The following is a 25,574-nucleotide window of genomic DNA, read 5'->3' on the forward strand; positions in this document are numbered from 1 at the left end:
ACTAAGTTCAAGAACTCGAAGTGGGTACGAAAGAGCACCGACGCCGAGCGAAAACGCGCGCCACTTAAACTCTGGAGTGCCGAAGCCGTGTAGTGGAAATTTTCAAATAAATCGTAACATCATGCCCCACAAGCTTCAGAATGTACTTAGAGAACTTAGCATTACGTAATATGTATAAAGAAAAAGATTTATGACGACATGGCAGGTGTTGTGGAATCAGAAACCTTCAGCTTCGGTTTCGAATGCGTCTAAGAGGGGTTGGAAAAATGGTCATAACTTTCCAACGGCTCAAGATAACTACATGATACTTTTTGCTAAATATTTTTGAATAGACAAGGAGCTTAAAAATGTCGAATCCAAAAAAAAAAAAGATCATTTAAAAGAAAAATGCGTTTTTAAAGGTGGTGACCTATACCTTAAATGTAAGTACACGGGCCACAAGCATTTTCTCCTCTATCGAATCCCAGCCGCGGCGGCCCCATCTTCGATGGAAGCGAAAATGCTTGAGGCCTGTGTACTTAGATGTAAGAGCATTCTGTGGCCACCGGCTAAAACTCTAAATTGGCCGCGTATCTGCGTGCTTCGCTGCAAATGTCGTGTAAAGACGATAGAAGATGCGCTGTGTGAGATATGGACGCCATCTGGCAATACGTCGGGAAACATGAGTGCTGTGTTGCGAGCTGGTAGTCCCGGCGCAGCAGTAAGTAGTCATAAAAGTCATTTAGCTGTAAAGCCATTTGTACAGAATGTGACCGCGATGATACAATCGAGCCGTCATCGGCGGCACGTGTCAACCGCGCGCAGGTCACTAGCGGCGCTGTGCGAAAGCGCTCGCGAGATTCACGGGCGCAGCATTATTACGGCTCCTTAACAAAGCGACGCGCATTCATTTATGTACGTGTGCGCGCGCTGGAACAATCAGGGACAATCAGAGCGCGACGATGGCTCAAACGTACAGAAGAGTTCTCAATTCTTTCTTTTGCTTTCTCGCGTGCGGTGTTGCTTCCAAAAACAGCAGCCGCGGCGATGAGGGATGTCCCCAAGCGCCGAGACGGACCCGCGTCTCGAAGGAAATCGAAACCGCAAACAATACAGCGCACCGTTAATTCGTAACGGCCATTTGAGGTTGAACTGACCTTCGGCGGGGAGGGCCGCGGACGCAACTTGCAGGGAGACGAGCGCTCGGAGGAGGTGCCGGAGCATAGCGGACCTTTCGTCCGAATAGGCATCCACATCAACAGTCCACCACTCTACTATAGTATATAACGGGCGACGACGACTTTCTGTGCCAGCACAGCCAAAGCGATACGTGGACGGAACTTCTGCACACGTGTTACTACGCCAAGTATTCCGTCAGCAGGCGGTTTCGGGTTTTCATGCGCATCCAACAGGACTTTCTTAGGCACTCTTTAAAAAAAAAAAGGAAAAATGAGCGAGTGTCTTTTTGTCCCGCTACAGTAATCGTCGTCTATTTTGCGCGCCTTTCGTCGCATTATCGCCACGCACCCGACACTTCCAGGTCACGTACGGCATGCGCGCTATCAGCGTGACGGAGCATTCTTGATGGAAAAGTGGCGAGCACCGAGTTTTCAAGAAAGGAAATCCAATCCAGGCCAGACGACGATTATTGTCTGGGAGCAAAAAGACACCCTTTTCGCACGCTTTTTTAGCGTGTACGTACGTATGTTTTCGTATGAACCCCCTGGGATAGCGATACTTGTAAAATGGTGTTATGAGAAGTTAGTTCTCTAAAACTTTAATAGAAAACGACCCCAGGTATTGCTAAATTTATGATTGCAGCACTGAAAGAGCAAGCACCTGGAACCATTGCTGAGCTCTTCCGCAGCGCAAATTACTTCAACGTAACACTAATCAGCCTAGTAACGCTAATCAGTTCAAGTGAGCTTGCAAACGTGCACCATGCAGCAATGTCTACATCCATTTTCTGAAGAAAAACGGAGCACAAGAAAAACGTAGACAACAAAGAGAGGGAAGACGCACACAGAGGGAAGCCCAACTCGACATTTTGTTACGTTCACATTATTTGAAATGCGACGAAGTATTCCGTATTGCGAAGGAACGCAGCAAGCAGGTCTATTTAAGCAAGCGGTTTTATTTTGAAAAAGAAAAAAAAACGAAGCTTGCACTAAGCCGCTCAAGGCTTTAAAAAGCGAAACTGGACCATTCTGAAGACCAATCCTGTTGCTTCTAGGTTGTTTCTAGGCCTTAGCTAGGCGATGCAGGAAGTTTATAGTTTGCTTCTAGGTCGTTGCTAGGCTTTAGCTAGGTGATGCTAGGTTGTTTCTACGTTGATTTTCAGTGCAGAGAGGTTTGACTTAAACCACTGACGGTCACAGACACGATACGGTTGTCAAAACACCAGAGACAAACTCGCGCTGAATCTAAGCGTTCACACCTCTCATAGATATGCGGGCACGACGTCGTTTGCGTAGGCCTTCCGTCGCTTCGGGGTCTTCTCGCAACCACCGTCGCTTTTCCAGTTCCCTAGTATTCTTTCGTTGTACGTACTCGGGGTCTTCGGCTCGCCGCCGTCGCTTCACAGCCATTTGTTGGGCCAACTGTTGCATCCTTCATTTTAAGTGGACCAGGGGTATGGTATGGATAACTTTATTGATGTCCTGAGGATTCAGTCCAGGACTGATGCGGGCCGCTCCCATGTCGGGACAGAGAGGCCAAGCCCTTCTGCCGCCACACGGGCCCTCTGGACAGCCCTGAGTTGGTCCGCCAGCGCGTCACTGTGCAGCATTCGCTGCGAATAGTAGGATTTACCCAGTTTATGTGGCACATACCCGTTTATGGTGATGATACTTTTCTGGATCGACTCACAAGGAACGATTTGCTAAACAGCTTTGCTGTTAAAAGAAAAGGATGACGGAGAAGGAAGTGCGCAATTAGACTTCCTACGTATAGCCAACAAAGCATTTCCTAATTTCGTTGCATACAGAATCGGTAGTGTCGTTTCTGCACTTTTGAAGATGGAAAAAGTCCAGCCAGCGCCACTCAGTGAAAGCCGTCGAAACAGCGAATCCGATGCGCCCCCTTCCTCAGGGTAGCAACCTTTTGTTTGTGCACCCGTAACCGTATCAATGGTCGGTTACGGGAGCACAAACAAAACGTTGCTCGATACAGAGATGGGCACCTGTCCACACATTGCAAGGACTGTGGTTGTTCACCTGTTTATTCAAAAAGTATCATAATCAGCTGCCACAAAGATAAGTGCACTCGAGAAATCATCGAAGCAAAGACCATAATCATATAAGGGGAAATGTGTCGGCACACCATCGATAGTGTTGTCAGCAAAAGAAATGATGTTCCTGAATTCGTCAGTGCGCTGAAATTGTCACGTGGCCATAAAAGCGATGTATATATACAGGGCAGATTTTCAATAAAAAAACAGTTGCCAGAGCGCTTCCGTCTGTGTGTCCGTGTGTCTTCCTTTAATCCGTGTCCACTAGCGCTACCCTTGCAAGTACAAAGAGCGAGCGCGTTATTTTCTCGTGACGTTTCCCGTCTTTTCGGCACAATTAGTGACGCCAACAGTTTGTTCACGTGACGTCATGAGGAAATTAGCTCTCGATTGGTCCATATACGAGGTATATCAATTGTGAATTTTGTCTGTACCGTGCTTCGTGGTGCCATGGCACACCCGTTCTGCCTTGTGTCGCGTAACTACGTACGCGGTGAACTGATTTCACTTCGCCTTCTGCGTTTTCGACTGCGCAAGCGGGGATAACGGCGTGTAGCCGAAAAGCGCGAAATCCTGATGCGCCCAACGCTGAGTGCTGACTTTGTCCACGCGTTTTGTGAAGAGATAAGCGGCAAGGAGGAGACAGTGCCTGTAGGAAGGGTAGTGAAGGCGAGAAAGAAACTTCTCTCTCGTCTTTTTATGGAATGTACGTTTTTGATTCGTATGCCACTCGATGTTTCAATTCTCAGACCTGTGTCTAATATGTACTCTTCCCTGTTAGCCTGTGGTGTTCTCATTCTCTTTTATTTCTTGGTTCTTCGACCAGATGTATAGCTGCAATCTGTAATTGTTTAGAGTAGTCTGTACTGTTCTTATTTTATTTATTTTTTCCTTTTTTATTTTGTTTATTATTTTTTGTTCTGTGGTCTAATGTGAAGATGTCAGTCTGTATCCTTTTTTTCGCTCCTGTAAGAGCCTGTTAAGGCTTACAGTATCAATAAAATAAATAAATAAATAAAATCTTTGAACTAGGAGTGGCTTAAGGGCCCTTCAAAAACAGACCGAGAGAGAGAGAGAAAGCTAACGATTTCTCGGAATAGCATTTCCTTTTGTTTCGGTAACACAACATAGTCGTGTGGATGAATCAGTTATCCGAACGTGCAGGTGGCGCCCTTTTGCCCTTTCGAATCGCACGAAAAGGCGTCCTCGAAGCCCCTCAGACGCTGCGACGATGCCATGCAGCGGCCCTGTCCTCCAAGTTGCGGGACGCAGTCCTGCGGAGTTTCGTGTACCGGCGTCAGCCAGAAAACACTACATCAAACTTCACTTTGCGTTAGCCAACACGGTAGCCATTAAAGCGCTACTGGCACCGATTTTCGAAGTTGAAGTTATGTTTACCCCGTGATACTAATGTCCCGTGTACAGAGACAGCTCTGAGCAAGTGTGAAGCTCAGTAAATGCTGATATTTTATTTTGATATTAAAGTCAATATTCGCATGGCGCACCTACTGACGTCGACACTAGCGTGACGTCAGGCTACAGTGTCAATACTCGTGACTTCACGCGTCAGTATGAACATTTGTGATGACGCCAGGTACCATGCACAACATTTTGTGGAAATTTTCTTTTTTGAATGAGCGTATGCATATGTATTATGTACTGAACTGTATGCCCCCCTCACTCTATGCCTCTTCTGGGGCCTGTGAGACATTTGCTAAATAAATAGATAAATAAATAAATAAATAAATAAATAAATAAATAAATAAATAAATAAATAAATAAATTAATAAATACAAAATGGCCGCTTGTGCGTCACCAACGGAGCCACGCAGTGGAGCGGCCGTGGAAGCGTCGTGACATCTTGTGCGAGCGCATGACGAGAAATTCATACTGTGTCGTGACGTCAGGGTGCAGCAGGAACCGAAACTAGCTTTTAAGAACTCGTTGTATAATTAATTTTCTAGGGTGCACTCACGCTTACCAGTACTTCGTCTAGGCTCTTGAGGATTTGGTCTTCCCTTTGACGCAAAAAAAACAACTGAAAATGTTCGTGTCACTAACCCTTTAAGATCCAGCACTAGCGGACGTCAGCCGTAATTTATCCAGCAGCAGCCGGCACCCATTGCCCAAAGGCGGGAAGTTAAAACGCTAAGTGTACGACATCTAGTGGTCTAAATGATTGAATGAGTGTGAGAGCACAGTATATGCCTTTGAGAACGAAAAAGAAAAAGAAAAAGAAAAAGAAAATCCCCTTTACGAGGTAATTTTCAAGGAGCGCGTAAGCGTTACGTGGAATTCTATAACTGAAACAACATACTCACCGTTAGCCGGAGATCATTTAGCGAACAATATCCGGCAGTGGGTAAAAGTGGCTTTAAAAGCCAACACTAGCGAATATGAGCTATTATTTATGTAGCACTCGCCGACATTATCTATCATATATGGGACAGAAGCCGACATGAATCATAATTTAGCGTGGCATTACCAACGTCAATCATTAGGGACCAACAAAAGAGGAGATTAGCCGTCACTCAGCCAGAACTCGCCGACGTAATTATAACCAATATCTTATTTATTTCTCGCATACATGCCTGTGCACAAGAAAAGGGGCAGCAGCAAAAAACGCTTGCTTCTGTCCGTTTGTATGTACTACATCAGACTTACCAGTCTATACCCAACAGTAGCCGATATTAGACATCATTAAACCAAGATTAGACAGTAGTGGCCAACTTCCTTTGTGAGCCGACTGTCTTGTATAATAACAAGCTTTGGCACCTGTACTGACAGTGTTGCGGTTGGTGGCTACATTGCACCAGGATACATTACGATGCCGTCTGGCGACGAAAATTTTAGGTTGCTTCCATGGCTACTTTCTGGCTACTTTGAACTTATATTCTGGTGCACTTAGTAGACACTCTTCTTATTATTTGCAAATAAGATACACTTTTCTTTCATGTGAGCCGATACGCACGCTAATCGAAAAGTTCTCGATTGTACCGTTCCGTGTATTAAGCTATCCTTGTCTCTTTTTTTATGTGTGCTGCCCCCCACCCCCCTACCTGCTTGAGCCATGTTGACCTGCAGTATTTACAAATAAATAAAATAAATAAATAATGACGATTCTAAGATGGCGAACTTGACGATAATAAAGTTCTCAGAAAATAAATCATCGGTCTAAACTGATTTGGTATTTCACCACTTCCGTGTCCCTTTCAATGTTTAAAGAGAAGGTTTGCCAGGCCACACACACCTTGAGGCACCCGACCGTGTACATGATTGTCTCCGGCGTGAGTCCGGCGTACTGAGGTAGACGCTGCTCGTGGGTGCCATTGAGCGCTGCCAAAGCGCCGCCTATACAGGAGTAGGCGAGCAGGCTCTCCAGTACACCGCCTTCCAAGTCGCCCCCAGACCCAGGTAGACACGCGGAGGGCAGGATGGACTGAGGCACGAGGTACCTGGATTGTCAAAAGAAGATCAATCAATCAATCAATCAATCAATCAATCAATCAATCAATCAATCAATCAATCAATCAATCAATCAATCAATCAATCATGCCATTTTTTTTAAATAGGCGTACAATGCCAAAAGCTTAAAGCATTTGACCAAGCCCGTACACAGGGCCGACCACACGACCTCGATCGCTAGATTCACGGACCGTGCTTTGAAACAACCAACCGAACGTATTTAGAGCGCTCGATTTCAACCTGCCGAACGTAACGGGCGTCGCCAGAGCGCTCGAAAACGACCAGTACAATGTACCAATAGAAGCAACTGAGATCACCAGGCCAGGGACATCACTGTGTCAGCACACCTTCTATTGACTTATCTTCTAAAGAAATTAAAATTTTGAACACGCAACTGCGTGGCTTTGCAGGTGACAGTGCGTAACTGCTCACGTGCGTTCATTTTTTTTTCCCACGTCCTAAGGCATTTTAATTTGATATCACACCAGTCAGCCACTGCGCGAGCCTTCGATTGTACTACATGCAACACCTTGGCCCATTGAATAGTTTGGTTAAAAGTGAGCGCATGATCCCATCTCGTCCTTTTGTTCTTGTGTCTTAGAGTGCGCTACCACCTTCGCCTTGGAAAGGTTGTGTCTCGCAAAAACGGTCCGCGCGATAGATTACCGTTATCTTCTCCAATAAGACAGGTATAATTCACGAAAAAAGTTCAGTCAGTTCCAAGCCGTGAAAATCACCGTCGGACGGCGAAACTGTAAGCGCGCGAATCTATGTGAGTGTTCACCAAGACAGCTTAGTCTCAATTCGAGCATCAGGATCATTGAGCAGCATCACCATCAGGGGCGTAGCCAAGGGGGGGGGGGGGGGGTGGGGGGGTTCAAACCCCCCCCCCGAAATTTTTCAGTTTTGCTTGCGTATATAGGCACGCACACATACAAACGCACGCACGAACATACATATAGTATGGTTGAACACCCCCCCCCCCGAAAAAAATTTCTGGCTACGCCCCTGATCACCATCATAACTTCGATCATAATTTAGTATCACCATCGTGTCGTTTTATTTATTTATTTATTTATTTATTTATTTATTTATTTATTTATTTATTTATTCCGCCCTCTGGTCACGTGACCTGCGTTACGCCTACAACTACTACAACGATGACTACGGCACTGGGTCGACTCAGACAGCCTCGCTGTAATTCGATTATGAGCGCCATTACCTCTCAGCGAGCCGCCTGGCTATCAAGTGTCCCAGACCACCCACGTTGAGCGCCGGCGGTCCTCCGGTCGCGAAGAAAGGGAGCGCGAACAGCGACGCGGGCACCACGACCGTGCCGTCCGCGGCCACGTCGACGTCCATTCGGAACACGTCCACGTGCTCCTGCTCGGGACTCAGGCGCCTGGCACGCTCGTCGGCCGCCGCGATCCAGTCGGCGAAGAAGTTCTGGCTCGACTTCGGGAAATTGGCGTAGAAGGCGTCCAGCCGCTCGACGCTGTCCGCGTACGGCGGGAAGCCCACGAGAAGACGCGGAGGCGTGGCGAATGGCGATATCCAAGTTGTTCTTGAGGAAGCGACCGAGAGATGGAAGAAAGGTTAGGTATAGGAAAGTTAAAGGGCCCCTAAACAACCTCTGAAATTACAAACAAGGAGCGCGGCATTAAGGTGAAGGCCTTAGATGCCTCATAAATTGCGAGAATTGACCGTCGTCGGCGACCCGCGTCGGCGGCGTCCACAAGAGTGATGCAAGAAAATCATCATCACACGATGACGTCACCATATGAGGACTAATCATTTCATGGAGGCGCCAAGTCTGCCTCATACTTTCACGCATTGTGCCTCGTCATTGTTGCAGGGTTACGGCAATGCAGGTTTTTGACGATAATGGCGACCAAGAATTCGTGATGTTGCATTCCATACGAACTGCTGACTTCCCACAGTTACCCCCGAAAAGCCGGGGGCCGTCACTGAAAGCACGTCACCGATTCATTTTAGCATCTTTTCCGAGGCGGTTACAGTGTACTGCACACGATGATACCTGCGACCCCTATTGGAGAATCCTGCGCACGCCTACACGGGGCCCCATCCAGGGCAAGGGCGCAGGGTCGTTCACACCCACACAAGATACGTTGCAGGATTCTAATAATGAGAAGACGGTGACGGCTGAGAGCAGCTGCAGGTAGAAGAGCTTCAACTGTTTTTGTTTTTTTTAGCCCACGGAAGACCCAGAAGAAATGTTCGCTACAAAATGCGCACACGCTAAAAGTTCGTCACGGCAAAGTAAAAGATTAAAGAAATCGCGTCTCGCTTCCTAAATGAGAGATGCAATTTTTCCAATCGTATTCTTTAATTTAATGAACCTCAGCGCATGCACACTTCGTAGCCAGCGTTTCTCATGGCCTTCTGTGGTCCAAATGAAGCAGTTGCATGCGTAGCACGCCGTCGTGTTCGGTACTGCGTTTGTACGGCGGAGCTGTTATAGCCGAGCTTGAACTTGCCAAGGCGAAGTTCGCAGCATGGCATAGCGGGTATGTGACAGATAAATTGGGCAAGCTCCACTACTCACCTCCGGTCCACTAAAAATGAAGCAGATGTCTATAACTAGCCTAGCGGGTATGTGTCAAGCAGCTCCTAGCATAGCATAGCCATGTATAGTATAGTATAGTATAGTATAGTATAGTATAGTATAGTATAGTATAGTATAGTATAGTATAGTATAGTATAGTATAGTATAGTATAGTATAGCAACGAGGTGGGAAAGGGAAGTGAGGGTGAGAAGGAATATGTTAGGATGAGGAGGAAGTATAACTTATAAGGGTACTTGCTTGGGCCAGTTGGTATCTATTCATTGTTACGTTATTGTGCATCACTTTGAGGACGAATACTGAACCACACGAACAGAGAAGGGGAGAGGGCAAAATGTAGCATAGCCATGTATAGTATAGTATAGCAAGGGGTGGGAAAAGGAAGTGAGAGTGAGGGGGAACGCGATAGTGAGCAGGGAACGCAGAAGCAGGGTATAGCATAGTTTAGCGGTGGCGAGCGTAGGAGGAAGGCGAGTAGGTGGTTGTAGACGTGCAGGTGGTCAAGCGTAAGGAGGAGGGGTGAGTGGAGATGAGAAGAAGCGCAGGTGGCAGGGCGGAGTCGCGATTGGGAGAAGGCAATGTGCAGCCGCGCCGAGCGCAGGTGGTGTGGCGTTAGTGATGACGTCCTAGCTTTTCATTACTTTGAGCTCCATCGCTGAGGCTTCCCCTCAGCTGTGCCGTCCCTTGGTGTTTACGACGTTAAGTCAGTTAAAGCAACGCGAATGTTTCTATATGCGTTTATTATATTCTGCGCTACGATAGGTTTATCAACCACTCCTTCAGTGCGTAGCAACAAAAGACCGAGGCCACAACGCTTCTCGGTTTCTAGTCAAATGGATGCTGTCAAATAGAAAAAAAAAGAACGATATGCACTTATTTATGTGTTCACGCAGTAGCTCCTGCAGTGACGTCAGATAGGATACAGGGTTACGGGATACGCACCTTCCCTTGAGGCAAGTGGCGATGACGTCGGTCATTGTGGCAATCTGGTCACGTGCCTTGTCCGTGACTTGCGACAGGCGAATGAGTGCGGCCACTGCGGGAGCCATGACGTGTGATACCATAGTCACGCATGACGTGCCGAAGGATAACTTGTCATCGCTGTAAAAAAAAAAAAGAAATACAGAAGGATTCATGCAATGACTGGCCAGCATATCCGGGCCAAGCCATGCAACAAACGGAAATATTCCACTCCCAGCTTCGTGCTCTCGCAATGACATATTTGAATACAGTTATGACTCTCCCCCACAACATTTCGAGCACAGTGTAAAAAAATTGGGGGACCCTTAAGCTTCGCCTTCAAGACTTGAACGCAATGGCGAAATCCGGCCCCTGGTGCGCACTTCAACCACTAAGTGCATACTTATTAATGTGTATTGTTACACACACACGCACACAGACACACACACGCGCGCGCGCGAGAATGGTACATACAGGTTTTTGATCTAAAGCAAGAGTCGCATGGCCTCCAAGATACACGCCGCGCGCTTGCCATCTCGGAGGCGATGAAGAGTCTCACAATGCCTCACAGATTGCAGCACACTATCTAGCGTTTGCTGTTTGCTTGATCAACGCCTTCTCTGGAAAGGCGGCATTGGCTTGATATGTTTTCCGCTAGATGGACATAGTTGTCCATTTCCTTTCTCGATTTTTCGCTCACGGATGATTTTTCGCTCACAAACCAACGGTCCCGACACCGGCGGCGGAATTTCTGCGACACGAGCTCTCTAACGCTATCGCGTTAATACAAGGACATCAGAAGAATGAGAGGACACACCACAGCGCCGAAAAAGCGCTGTGGTGTGTCCTTTTATTCTTCTGATGTCCTTGGCGTATTTATCTGTGTTCAAGATGTTCACGAACCATTACCAACAAGCCCTGCTATCAATTCTTCCCCACAACAACTGAAACTGCAGCAAAAGCGATAAAAATAAACAGAGCTTGCACTCGGACACGCAAGGCTTGAGACACAGCAAAACTGGCTGAGCACGGCGCCGCTCGTGCTGCCATCACGCTAGCTGTGGCCTCCGGACGTCCACCCGTACAGTGGCGATCTCGGAGGCCAACTATTGTTTTAGAACACACTACTGCGGTACGTGCACGTGACGGTAAACCTCTTCGCCCTCATGTTAACTGTGGCCTCGAAGATGGCAAGTACTCGCGCGTGATCGAGGAGCCCAACAATGAATTAGGGGGGAAAATATGCAGTCACGTAAAATGTCAAAATTGAAAAATGTGACATTTGGCCCCGTAATACACACCCTTACGAGCGGGTCAGGGAACAAACAGGTGTTAAGGACATCTTAGTTGAAATCAAAAAGAAGGAATGGACATGGACAGCGCATGTAGCGCGAAGGCAAGCTAACCGCTGTTGGTGTCCTGGCAAGAGTAGCGCTCGTGGTGTCCTTTGCTTGCTATGAACGTGTTCTTTCGCGGTAGAATGACTCCTGTACGTATAAAAACCGGCCGGTCATTAAGAGTAACGGACCGGATTTGTAGAGAAGCCAAGCGCGGGAGGGGAGGCCGAAAGTAGAGTGGGCAGATGAGATTAAGAAGTTTGCGGGCAGAACGTGACAGCAGCAAGCACAGGACCGGGTTGATTGGCGAAACATGGGAGAGGCCTTTGCCCTGCAGTGGGCGTAGACAGAGTGATGATGGTTACGATGATATACACCATTATGCGGCACGTACCTTTTCAGCTTGGCGGCCAGAGTGTCGACGAAAGGAGCCAGCGCGTCCAAAACGTACCAGCCGGTCCAGACAAGCAAGTCGTCGATGTCGGTGAACGCCTGCCAGACGCTCTCCAGCAGCGGCACGACGCGACGACCCTCGTACACGCTCGCCTCTCGCCGATACGGCGTGCTCGCCTCGATGGCGTCGGCGAACGCGTTAGGGCTAACTCCGGCAAACTGCAGGTCTTTCACCTGCGTGACACACCTATAGGCGTAAGCAACAAGCGCATGCTCGAACGACCGTATATGTAGCGCAGTGTGGGGGTTCATGGGTTCAAACAACCTGCCCCCAAATGTTTTCAGTTTGTATGCGTATGCGTATGTGTGCGTGTTAGCCTGTGTGCAAACACGCACACATGCTAACGTATAAACGTACATGTAAATAATCTGACGTATCTCCACTCCCACTCCACCTTCTATACCACAAAATACCTACAATTTATTCATTTATTTCAATACCACAGATGCCCTATTAGGCATTACATAGGGGAAGATTTCAAGTGAGTACATACATCTCATAATAAGCTACATAACTTGAAAACAAAACACCAACAAGAAACCAAGAAAAAGGATATCCGAATAGAATTGAATGACGGCCTCCAGCCAAATACATCCACCAGCATCACAATCAAATCAGTCAAATACAATACTGATGAGTACTCCAGGCTATTAGTGAGTAATTACCGCCTGTGTGCACCATACTTTCAAAATATATATTCCAAAATTGAAAAAAAAAAAAAGATATTAACTTCAGCCAGGAGGGAGAAGGGAAGGTGAAAACCAACAAACCAACAACTATTTTTCACATCACTTGGCATTGCAGACAAAGACCAGCAGAGGCCAACCAGCCTCTCATCCCATGCAGCAAATTCGAAAGGTCATAAGAGGTCACCCGGCAGGACCTCGGAAGCCGGCGGTCAACCTTGGACCAGGCCAAGCGAGCGGCTCGAGCCAGTGGGAACCTAGAATAGGGGGGCATCACCCACGGGAACCTCAGTTTGCTGTTTGAATAAAACGTTTATTCCTCCTCCTGCACAGTTGATACTATAGCGGGAAGAGGGGAAGGGGGGGGGGGTAGTCTGACCCGTACTTTTATTCAGTCGGACCTGTCCTATCAGGGGTATGGTCACGCAGATTTTTGACGATAATGTCGGTCGTGGACCCCTGATGGTGCATTCAAAGAACTGTTTACTTCCCATCGTTACTTCCGGAAAGCCAAGGACCAAAGGCAGGCCATTGCGAGAAGCAGGCCATCGCTTCATTTTCTTTTTTTTTTTTTCATTCATTGGGAAGTATGTTGTCTTTTGGACTCAAACGGAGGGGGAGGGGGAGTCAATGCAAATTTGCCCCCCCCCCCTACATCAGTGAACCGCGCGCGCGCCTATGCCTGCAATAGGGACGACGCTTGTTAATGGCAACAGTGCCCACCTGCTTGAAGGCTTGTGATGCGGCACGAACGGATTGAGCCGAGACGATCCAGGCATGGGCCACTGCTTGCTCCATGCTCTGATGCAGGGTGTTCCATTGAAGCAGCAGGGTAACATCGTACTTTACTTCGGCGATGCTGGCCAGGAGCAAAAGGTACCTGAGAAAGTGCGACAGTCTATCTGAAGAACTGAACTACCTGTGGCTGAGTAAATGCGGTAACAGAACACGCGCGAAATACCGGACAGTTCCAATGCACTGTATGCGGCCTGGGACAGGTTGGCATTCCAAGCGGCCGGCATTGAATAAATTCCCATTTCTGGTCGTGTACGATGGCTTCGCATTTAGCTGTTTCTCGCTCCAAGTTTTGTAGCCGCAAAAAAAAAAAAAAAAAAGATTAGCACAAGCGACTATTGGCAAAGTACCAGTCTGACGAAACGGAACGAAAACCAAAACGGGAAAAAAAACGATATTTTTGACCGGACCGGAAAACGTAACCGAAACGTTGTCTATTATTTCGTTCCGGATTGAAACCGAAATACTTTTTAACGTTTTTCGGTTCACGGCAAAACTTGGCGATCCGCAACAACCGAGGTCATGTAACCTGAGCATTAATGCATATCTCTAAGTACAGTATTAGCGCGTATCTCAGGTAGAAATTCCAAGTGAAGATGTGTTGAAATTTTGCGAAAAACGATGCTAAAAACGATAAGAGTGGTAACCACAGCTGTTAATATTAACGCAAGCGGGCTTTCGTGTGCCTATCACACAAGCCAGCGTGAAGAAGGCATTCTCGGCGCTGAAGTTTGTTTTATGGGAACAGCGGTCTCGCATATCAGAGAGTACTCTCGATGACGGGCTGCTTCCGAGATTACGCTCAATTCCTGGACAATAAGCAGTGAGCCTGCTCAGAAAATTCGTAATTCATTTTTGAGAAAATTCAATCAATCAATCAGCTACAGAGTGCATACTGAACATTGATCACACATGTAAGCTAAGTGGGAAGGGTGGCCAGCAATGCTTTTTTAAGAATAAATACTACAACTTAGAAGGGTACTGTCTTGCACTAGTTGGTAGGAATTCATGGTACAGTTACTTTCGCTCCTCCTGAGAACCATGTGAAAAGCGTCTTTTACCCCTGTCCCACGTTCTCAAGAGGTGCGCAAGTAACTAAACAAATCCCAGGTTCTTATCACAACTTTTAACTTTTTGCATACAAATAAAACCGTTACGAACCATTACGGAACATTTTTTTTTCGTTCCGGAACAGAAACGGAGCGGTACTTTTTGCGGTGGAAAGAAACTAAAACCGAAAAGAAAAACACTGCGTTCCGACACTCTGGCCAGGACGGTCACTTGTGCTTATCAGGGGCGGCGCCAGCGGGTGGGGGGGGGGGGGGGGGGGCTCTCCTGTCCCCACCTCTTTGTGCCACCCCCCCCCCCCACCCCCACCCCGGAGCGAACAGTCAAAACACAACGCACGAGCTCCCAGCCTCCCTGCCCCTCGGGACCACGTCGAGGCCGCTTCTTTCTGAAGCTGTTGGCAGGCCTTAAAGGGGCCCTGAACCACTTTTGCGAATAATCGTCTAATGACCTCGGTATCGGAGCTTAGTGCCTTACGAATCGACTGTCGCAAAAAATTTCTCTAATCCGTCAAGAACGAGCGGAGTTACGGGAATTTGTCGTGAGCTTCTCTCTTCTCTCGTCCCGACGAGCGCGCTGGAAGCTACACAGGGATGAATGACTCGGGGGAAGGAAGTTAGGTCCGCGCGTCATGACCTTGAGCGCGCGCGATGAAACGCGATCGCTCTCTCCCGTAATGATTCCTGTGCGCGAGTGTGGCGCACTGTGTAACGTTAGCAGACTACGAAGCGCGGCTCGGGCACGCGGCGGCACCTCGTGGCAAGACGCGCAAACTGATCCAAACGCCGCTCTTGATTTATGTCGGCTATTCACCAATAGCGTGCCATCTGTTGTTCGACGTCAAACAGCAGGCGCCGACACCTCCGAAGAGAATGAGCACAGGCGTCTGTATGAAAACAGGGCGGCTGAGAAAATGTCAACTTTACGCTCCGCTTGTAAGCCCTCCTTGCCGCACAGCACTGCACGATTTGGCTGAGCTGTTCATAACAGTGTCTACTTTTCCGCGCATGTGTTTTTTCACCAAGCTCGATGGATGGCTTGTGACCCATTTATGGTCAGCGAGCGTCTCGGAGGGGGTCCGGGGCTCTGCCGGAACGCTTCGATTGGTGATTACAGCAATGCGTGCGCATATACGAAGAAAGCCGCGTAAGCATTTCCTTCCGAGTTAATACACCACAGCGGCGGTGTGTTGTCATACATCGCCAACCGTATGTACTATCGCGCTCAGTATGAGCTACATCACGCGAGCTCGTGGCCGAGCTCTCTGCAAGGTTGTGCAGTGACGCCGATTATGGAATATTTTGAATTATCGGGAGAGAGTTTGGGCTGTCCCTGGGAGCGCGCATCGCCTCCTTTTGCCTTCACCCTCGCCCTCGTCTTGCCCTGCGGTGATGTCAGCTTCGAAAATGACAACTTCGAAGGTGAAAGTAAGCAAGTGGGGGCGATGCGCGCTCGCACGAGCCGCCAAACTCTCGCCCGATAACTTGAAAATATGCCATGATCGGCGCCACTGTACAACCTTGCAGAGCGCTCGGCCACGCGCTCATACTGAGCGTCATAGCACAGTCGTGAGCAACATGGGACGGAACACTGAGATTACCTTTTAAAGGTCATAGCAGCTAAACTCAGTTAGCGACAGCAAAAGTGTTCATGACACTAAATGCTCACGCGGAAAGGTATCTCTGGCGATTCCATACGTCACATTCGTATCAGTACATTACAGGCAATTGTTTTATAAACATGAATTTGGTGTACCAGCTCATATTGCTCACGAAATCACAATAAGTTACTATATACTCACGAGATCGTCACGTTCTCGACTCTCTCCGCCGAAGCCATCAGAGCCTCGTGGTCCAGCTCCACCGACAGTGAGCGCGCGACGTTGGGTTGAATTCGCAGCAGGCCGCTCACACCGTACTTGTAGGAAAGCTCCACGTGCACAGCCAACACCTGAAACGAGCGCCACGTGACTGCGTGAACACCTTGTGCTGAATTAGATCGCCGTCGTGTACACAGCGAGAGTTACACCATACGTCAAAATCAAGAAGAAGAAATGGGCAGGGCATATAGCGCGAAGGCAAGATAACCTCCGGCCAATAACAGTAAGAGACTGGATGCGAGGAGAAGACAAGCGCACCAGGGGGAAACAGAGTTAGATCGGCAGATGAGACTTGGAACAGTTCGTGATACGAGTTAATGGAGAGTACCTTAGTAACCCGCGATTCGGCGACGGCATTGGCTTGATGAGTAACTCGGGGGACGAATTGCAAATCATCACTATTGAATTAGACAACGGAAGCAGAACGGTAGGTCTGGAAATTAATATGCAGAAAACTAAAGTAATGTTCAACGTTCCCGGAGGAGAACAGCGATTTGCAAAAGGCCGCGAGGCACTGGAAGTGGTAAAGGAATACGTCTAATTAGGACAGGTGGTGACCGCGGAGCCGGACCATGAAACTGAATTAACTAGAAGAATAAGAATTGGGTGGAGCGCACTTGGCAGGCAAACAAATCATCAACGGTAGTTTGCCACTATGCCTCAAGAGAAAGGCATATAACGGCTGCGTCATACCGGTATTTACCTACGGAGCACAAATGTGGAGACTTATGAAGAGGGTTCAAATTAAATCGAGGGTAACACAACGAGCCATGGAAAGGAAAATGATAGGTGTAACCTTAAGAGACAGGAAAAGAGCAGAGTGGGTCAGGGAACAAACGGGGGTTAAGGATATCATAGTTGAAATCAAGAAGAAGAAATGGATATGGGCCGGGCACGTAGCACGTCGGCAGGATAACCGGTGGTCATTAAGGGTAACTGACTGGATTCCAAGAGGAGGCAAACGCGTGAGGGGGAGACAGAAAATTAGGTGGGTAGATGAGATTAAGAAGTTTGTAGGTATAACGTGGCAGCAGCAAGCACAGGACCGGGTTGATTGGCGGCACATGGGAGAGGCCTTCGCCCTGTAGTGGGCGTAGTCGGGCTGATGATGATTAGTATCATGATTATGATGATCGTGATCACCTTATCGGGCGTTGTGGCAGTCGACTGAGGCTCGCGGATGAGCTTGAGATCGAAGCGCTTCATGAAGTCCTGCAAGGCCTTGTGGCTGAATGTCGCCACCGAGTACACGAGCAGGCAGTGTCTCAGCAGCTGCGCGGCCTTGCCGCGCGCGCCGGGCAGGTGAGAGGCGTGGAGAACCATTGCGAGCACCTCGACGCGACTACGCCACAACTCCTGCATGCAGCGCGCAACTTGAGTACGTCAGTCAGCATTATCGTCATCATGTCGCATGATGAAGATCAGTCAGCATTATAATCATCACCACAACCACCACCAACAACCACCATTCCAAAGTGTATTGCAGGACAAAGGATTTCCCCTTATAAGAACGAAGCGCTAGGCGAGTTGGTAATCCACTGTGATGATCAACTGCACTCGTCTCGTGTTCCTTTCGCGTGCCTGTTGTTTTTGCGCTGCTCAAGTTCAAGCTTATTGTTTTCTCATAACAGAATAAATAATGCAGAAAGAGGTCTCACAGTTGAAAACTTAGAGGGCCTTCTTGTTAATAATTACACGACAAAAGTGTATATGTGTAGGTTCAAAAACAGAAGAATATACAAAAGTTACATTTTGCTCACAATGATAAAGAAACATATATGGTAGCACTCGTCATAGCTTATCGTCATCGTTGATCGTCACAAATGACTTCCCCTAGAGGAAGAGGTGAAGCAGAGTCGGTGACATGCTGAGGATTACAAATAAACACTGCCTACAGCCAGCGTTAGCGACAACCTTTATACTGATGTCCCTGAATGTGCTCTCAAAGCGATCCTGCGTGCTTCGGGATCGAACCCGAAGCACGCGGGTTCGATCCCGACTGCGGCGGAAGCATTTCCATGGAGGAGAAACGCCTGAGGCCCGTGTACTGTGCGACGTCAATGCACGTTAAAGAACCCCCAGGTGGTCGAAATTTCTGGAGCCTTCCACCACGGCCTGCCTCATAATCGTATCCTCGTTTGGGCGCGTAAAAACCCCGGGAATTAGAAGAGAGCAAAGTGGCTAATAGGTTCGCCATTTCCATTCAAAGCTATGCGATAAAGTAACACCTTGCGCGCAAGAGCCAAACTTAGCACGCTGGTACAAGCGCATGTAACGGCGTGCTAAGCTATGTATACGTGGTTATATATCGCAGCAACGGAATGTGATCCGGGATTTCGGTGCTTCGTTTCTTCGAAAGCGTACTATAATATACTAATGGCGACGCAACAGACATTCATTTTCCATCTTGTTTTCCCCGCGTACTAGTGACGAGAAGACCGCCAATTTTTTAAAGCGACCGCTCTGCAGTCAGCGTCATCTCACTGCAGCCGCCGCAATCATTATCCCCGCTGTCTTCGTTTACCGTCGGCAGGCGGTGACAGCGGTCTCACTTCTCTGCCTCCGCTCGCTTTCTCGGGAGGAAGCATCGTTGCGATGCTTGGGAGCGGCAGAAAAAGCACGCCCCCCCCCCCCCCATATATGGCTTGGATATATGTCCATATATGCCCCTCCCCCTCCCCCCCCCCCCTCTGTGTCGAATATATCCGCGGATCGCGGCGTACATTCGACAGCTCCCTCTCTCTCAGCTACCGACGCAAATAGTTTTGGAACCATAGGGGTGCGCACATGGGGGGAGGGGCACTGCGACTCGGGGGGGGGGGGGGGGGGCGCAATGTCAGCTCCATAAGCACACGTTGTTGGGCTAGTCGGTTCATGTTCTTTCAGAAGCCACATCCGTGGCTTCTGAAAGAACAGCTCCATACATTGACATAATTGGGAGGAGGGGCGCTGCGACGAACCTTGGCCCTCCCTGAAGAGGAACCCTGCGCACGCCTGTGCTTGGAAATGTACTATATACATGCTTCCGGAACTCAGCATGTGCGAATAAATAACCATGCATGAAGATTGAGCCATGTATAAGTAAACTCGAAAACTTAAGTTAGAAGTTATAAAGTGAGGATGCGCACACGAACACGCATACTGAATGTTATTGAAAGCGTCCCTATAAGGTTTGAGCTGCCGCCGCGGTAGTAAAATGGTCGCGGTGCTCGGCTGTAAACCCGCGGGTCGCGGGTTCGATACCGGCCGCGAAAGTCGCATTTTATATGATCGAGGCGAAATGCTTGAGGCCCGTGTACTTAGATTTAGAAAGAACCGCAGGTGGTCGAAATTTCCGGATCCCTCCACTACGGCGTGCGCCTGATATTCATGTCGTGGCGTGGTTCTGGCACGTAAAACCCCAGAAATTATCATTATTATTAATAATAGAATTGAGCTCCGGGCCTTTGATGCTTTCACTACGCCACAGGCGTGTGCCTGGGCTGACGAAATAGAACGCCTTTAAAGCCCTAACCACACGCACGCGTTACAACGCGTCAGCGCGTGGTGCGTAGACTCAGCGCAGCGCCCTCTCCCTATGGAGGGAGAAGGCGCGCGGCTACATGAAGTTGCGCGCCCTCTATTTCCATAGGGAGAGGGTGTCCATAGGGAGAGGGCACGCCACGCGTTGTAACGCGTTCAGATGGTTAAGGCTTAAGAATTGTTACAAGAAGAATCCAGAGATGGTGCAACCATCGCGTGCAGTGTCTTACGCAAGCCGCTCGCTCATTCGGGATTCTCCGCTTCCTCCCTCTCTGCTTATTTCCTCCTCCTCCTCCTCTATGAACTCCGAGCGGTATCAAGTTGCGTCTGGCCCTCCGGATCGCGGGCTGCTCCCCCGCCTCTGAACTTTCCACTCGACATTCCTACCTCCATGTAGCCACCCCTATTCTTGTAACCCAACGCTTATTAAACTCAGTTAATCCCCGTTAACAAAAGCCCAGTGTTTTATCGGCCACTGAGATAAGACATAACAAAACAGAATTTGTCTCACGCAAGCACGCGCGTTTTGCACAACCTTGACCGAGTGTCGTCGAGTCGTCCTTCAGTCAAAATAGGGTGCACCGAAGTGCTTTACGAATGACAATTCAATATGTGCATCGACCGCGAAAATCGTCGGTAGGCGGCTACTGCCGTAATATTCCTATTTAATGAAGGCGAAAGCCCCAAGTGTCTCGTTGCGCGGCGCCTTGTGCAAAACACGGCGGGCGAATGAAGTGGTACAGAAACCCACGTGCCCTACGTCGCTGATGACGTCATGTGACGTCACTAATTTTCAAGATTTGTGACGTTCTCATGACGTCATACGTTAGCGTCGTTATGTGACATCGTCGCTTGGCCGAAGGTGGGCCGATCCCGGGAGAAATGCAACAAGTGAGGCGCAGAAAGCTTTAGAGGGTTGGGGGAAGGGGGGGGGGGGAGGGTTCAATCAGAACGTCCAGGTAGACAATGCGTGTCTCTCACAGTACGACTCGCTATGTCTTTCAAGTTGTGTTGTCCCCGACGGTGTAACTTAATGCAATGTCATGCCTGAAGCAGGCTTTCGCCTTAAAGTGTTACAGAGAATGTAACATGCTGCAGAATTTTAAGCGAAGCTGTTATAGGTCAGATTTCTGAGTCATACGTAAAAAAAAAGAAAAGAAACGGCGTCCGCGAGCGCAAAGCAACGCGGCCCTCGAAGGTGCGTCGGTTGAGGATAGGAGAGATTGAGTGTAGGAAAAGACGCTACTTCTGCAACCTTTTCCTATCCTCAACCCCTCCTCCTCTTCGTCCTCAAATAGGCGCAGCGACTTGTCCGGCGTGGGATGCAATAACACGGATGGGCGAGAAACGAGCACAGAAAAAGCAATACAGAAAGAGAAAGATAGAATGAAAGACAGAAAGAGAAACAGAGAGAAAGAGAAGGGAAGAGAGATAGAAAGAGAGAGAAAGGGAGAGAAAGAAAGCATAGGGCAGCCATGTATACCACAGTATAGCAAGGGGGTGGGAAAGGGAAGTGAAGGTAAGGATGAGGAAAAGGAGGAGAGCAAGGCCACGAGCTCGGCTGTTTCTACATTCTTCGTACGACTAGTGCGTAGCCGCCCCAATTTCTTTTTTATTATTATTTAACATCGCGCGAGATGCGTACAGTGCGCGCGTACCTGCTCCATGACGCTGCTGGGACCGCGGAAGCGTCCGCACACGTAGTCCGGGAAGTTGCGGCACGGCTCGACCAGCGGGTTGAGCTTCTCGTGCAGGTACGCGGCCGTGGCGAGGCAGTCGGGCGAGTAGCACACGCTGCCGTCGTCCCTCTCGGGCGGTGGCGGCCCCTGGCGCTGCTTGGACGGGAACAGGGATCCTGTAGCCACGGTTGCGACGAAGAGGAAGCCCAGCACGCCGGCCAGGGTTCCGAGGATCGCGCCGGCGCACCAGGTAGCCGCCACGGACACGAGGGAGTAACCGTTGTGCACGACCACGTCTTCGTGCTGCTGCTGCTGATGCTGCTGCTCTTCGCGGGGTGGCTGTTCCTGCGTGTCAATCTCTGTCTGGTTAAATGTTCACGATGAAGATTTCGTACAGCGCTCACGACTGGGGCAAATTATAGAAGGAACGACGAGAACAGACGCTGATTTTCAAGTGAAGCTTAATTTAAGGCAAAAGCCTTGTATGCCCCATCAAACGCGAAAAGTAACCGTCGGCGTCAGCACGAGTGATGCAAAAAATCAGTATCATGCGACGAAGTCACCCTATGATGTCATCACGCTTCTAGTATGTTGTCGATGAGGCTGGCACAGTGGGCTTGTTCACATTGCATACTGCTTGATGGTAACATAGGCTAAGGTCAAGGACAAAAGAATGACACTGTCGACTCTGTGTTGTGTCGAATGTGCCTTTCCTTTGTATTTGTCCTTAGCCTGCGCTACCATCAAGTAGTATATGTTGTCATAACGTTGATCAATTGCTAGTAGCGCATCGTCCTGCGTCCTTCTATGCCCTGTGCCGGTTGCGCCTTTTCACATCATGAGTCATCGCGACGCCACAGAACACCAAAATTTGTGAACGCGTCGTGACGACAGCATGACGTCACTATGACGTCACATCACGCAATGTCGCGTGATGCCGTCATCATCGATTGCTCAAAACTGGACCGGTCCCGGAGGGCACATGCCAAACCACGAGAGGTTCAAGAAGTTTCCCATGCCTCCGATCCCGGAGGGAGTGCAAAACCACGTTGAGTTCAGAAAGCTTTCGGGGTGGGTGGGAGAGGGGGTCAATACAATCGATTCAGAAGAAAAAGAAGACGACTTTCGCCTTCGAGTCATCTTAGGCAAATGCGTAAGGGACGCTGCGACTTTTTGAAACCGAAGAAGAAGAAAAGAAAGTCGGGCCATAATCACTAACACGTGGAGCCGAAAGATTAGCACATGCTTCACTAACAAAAAGATGATGGCATGACACCTTATTAAAGTTTCTTTGTCATTGTTGCTGCCTTTTTTGCGGCTTTGTTTTAGTAATTATGACCTGGTCTTCCCTCTTTTTTCGTTTCTTCTTGCCTTTCAAAATAAACTTCAGTTGAGAGTCAGCGCCTGTTCTCGCTGCTTCTCCCGTACTTCGTCATATTCGCGAACGCTGCACGAAAATTTCATCACCAACACCAACCAACTAACTGTGCTCACCATCTTAACGCTGCTTAATTGCCCTAACAAAATCGACTGATTAAACATTGTGGCAGAATAGCCTAGACAACGGGACGAAGAACATGCAGGACACAGCGCTGTGTGAGCAAGTTGGGCTCGGTGGGCTAGTTGGTTCACGTTCATGAATCAACTAGCCCACCTAGAAACCCTTGTGTGAGTGATTAAATTATCGATTGAACGAGATGAAAAGCTGGGCGAGTTGGTTTTGACTCTTGGCACAAAAAGGCACGAAAAGGACAACGATAAAGAATAGAAATCACAACGACACATAACAGACAACAATATACCCTTTTCACAACTGTAAAGCTAGCTTTCCTGCGATGCAGTTAGCCCAACTAATGGCGGCTAGTCACTTCCGCAAACAGCGCGTTCCAGTGCAGTTTGCTTGTGCTATGATGCAGAAAATGCGGACTCAGCTCTCTTGATATGAACACGCATAATAGACAACACTGGCGTAGCCGAGGGTTGGGGGTAGTGGAAGGGAGGGGGGAGGCTCGATACCCGTCACCCTAAAACTTCGATTTTGCATCTGTATAGACTATTTTACGTAAGACACATGGGTGCCGCCACCTTGGGCTGTTAACGAATGTTTTCTTATTTTGTATCTCGTGACGTGAATTGATAAGATCAGGAAATGCCGAATGCACCAACCCAACCGTTTTCATGTGCATACGCCCACCGTAGCGCTGTTCGTTTAGTTGTTCAAGATAAAGGATAGGCAAGGTTAACAGCCCAGTATGGCGGCACCGAAACCCATCCCAAAATAGTCTATATATACACGCACACATACGAACACACGCACGAACATTCATAAAGTATTGTTGAACCCCCCACCCTACCCCCCAAAGAATTGCTGCCTACGCTACTGATAGTCAAGTCCCAGCACGTGCAACTAGGCCCTCGTCTCCACTTGAAACAGTGGGCGAATGTGCAGCGCAGGGAAGCGCACTTGCGGATTATGAAAAGGGTCTGTAGAATACAAATAGCGCGTCGCCCTGTGACCTCATTCCGTGTCTTTTTGGCGCCTTTTTTTTTACTCACGTATCGACTAAACGGCTGATTCGTTGACAGAGTGACTGTGTGGATGACAGACTAAGTCATTGACTGGCTGACTGGACGAGTTATTGGTTTATTTGAACGAATCCGACTGACTCACCCAGTGATCGATATTGGCTTCATAACTATATAATTGGTGAAATAAGTGATTTCCTGATTGTCTGACTGATTGTACGAGTAGTTGGTTGATTTGTCTACGGGCTGACTGAACCAGTGTTTTTATATTGACTTGCTTACTGGTAGAACTTGTAACTGATTAAATGACTGATTGATTCATTGAATGGGTGAATGATAGTGTGACTGATTTGTGATTGATTGGTTGATTTCCGAATAAATGATTGAATAACTAACTGTAAGAATAAAAGTATACGCGATTGCTCGACTGACTGCAGATTATCTGATTGTGTGATAGGTTGAGTAATTTACTAATAGAAGTGAAATCGCTTTTATTGTAGTCTCCATTTAAAGTGGAAATAAATGCCATTAAACCATTCGTCATCCTAAAATTCGGTCACCCCTGGTCGGTTCGGTAGAACGACTTGTCCCTAAAAAACGGTGGCACCGGGTTCGATTCCCTCGGTTCGGGATGCACTTTCTTTCTCATAAACCTACTCGCGGCATCGGAGATGCGTCGCTCCACTTTTACTGAGAACCGCACACCATCACTTGGGCCGCGATTGTATGGAAATTGGCTAAATCACACCCGGGTGCACCCCCATCTAGAGACACAACTATGCGAGTTACTGAAGTAACGCTGCCCACCTGATCGCCTTCTCCCGAATGATCATGTGGCATGGGAAATACGTTTTTGCGAGCAGTACGACGTCGCCTTCGCAGGAATACTCTTCTTCTGCTTCTTCTTCTGATTCTGTCGACGGTAATGACGATGGTGATTCCGCCATCTATCGGGAGTAGTTAACAACGAGGAGGTTCCAGAAGAAGAAGAACGACAACACTTTATTTCAAAGGAAGGTGTAGAAAAGAATAATTGCAGCTTCGCAGTAGTTGGTGTCAAGCCTGAATGAAGGGCGGAACAGGCTGGCCTTCCCTGTTTCTCCTCACTTTTTTTTTATTTTTTTTTCGTCTCTTGCTTTCTCCTTCTCTCTGTTTCTCATATATGTTTTGTGTACCTGTTGCTTTCTATTTCTTTCTTTCTCTCTCTTTCCTTGTTCCTCTTTATTTCTCTCTTTCTTTCTCTTTCTGTGTTGCTCTGTATTTCTCTTTTTTTTTGTGTCTGTTTATTTCTTTCTCTTTCCTTCTATCTCTTCCTTTCTCTCTCTCTCTCTTTCACGTGATCCACTTCGCCGAGCAGAGTTTGCGTTTAACGCTCGCACCTGCTGTACTCGGTATAGTGGGGCTCGCCCA

At 48.4% G+C, this 25,574-nt stretch overlaps 1 protein-coding gene across 1 annotated transcript; it reads right to left on the bottom strand.

The window, feature by feature from the left end:
• Positions 1–4,321: 4,321 nt before the first annotated feature.
• On the bottom strand, positions 4,322–23,135 carry LOC119405418 (uncharacterized). The gene is made up of 10 exons (XM_049419395.1): positions 23,124–23,135; positions 21,618–22,001; positions 17,581–17,793; positions 16,360–16,508; positions 13,419–13,496; positions 11,950–12,195; positions 10,201–10,359; positions 7,896–8,237; positions 6,459–6,663; positions 4,322–4,482 (listed from the first exon to the last, which is right to left on the bottom strand). Exons 1-10 carry the CDS (start codon positions 23,133–23,135, stop codon positions 4,357–4,359), a joined length of 1,914 nt encoding a protein of 637 aa, XP_049275352.1. The 3' UTR covers positions 4,322–4,356.
• Positions 23,136–25,574: the final 2,439 nt, after the last annotated feature.

Source organism: Rhipicephalus sanguineus, chromosome 9 (genome assembly GCF_013339695.2).
Source record: "Rhipicephalus sanguineus isolate Rsan-2018 chromosome 9, BIME_Rsan_1.4, whole genome shotgun sequence".
In the NCBI taxonomy this organism is placed as follows: Eukaryota; Metazoa; Arthropoda; class Arachnida; order Ixodida; family Ixodidae; genus Rhipicephalus; species Rhipicephalus sanguineus.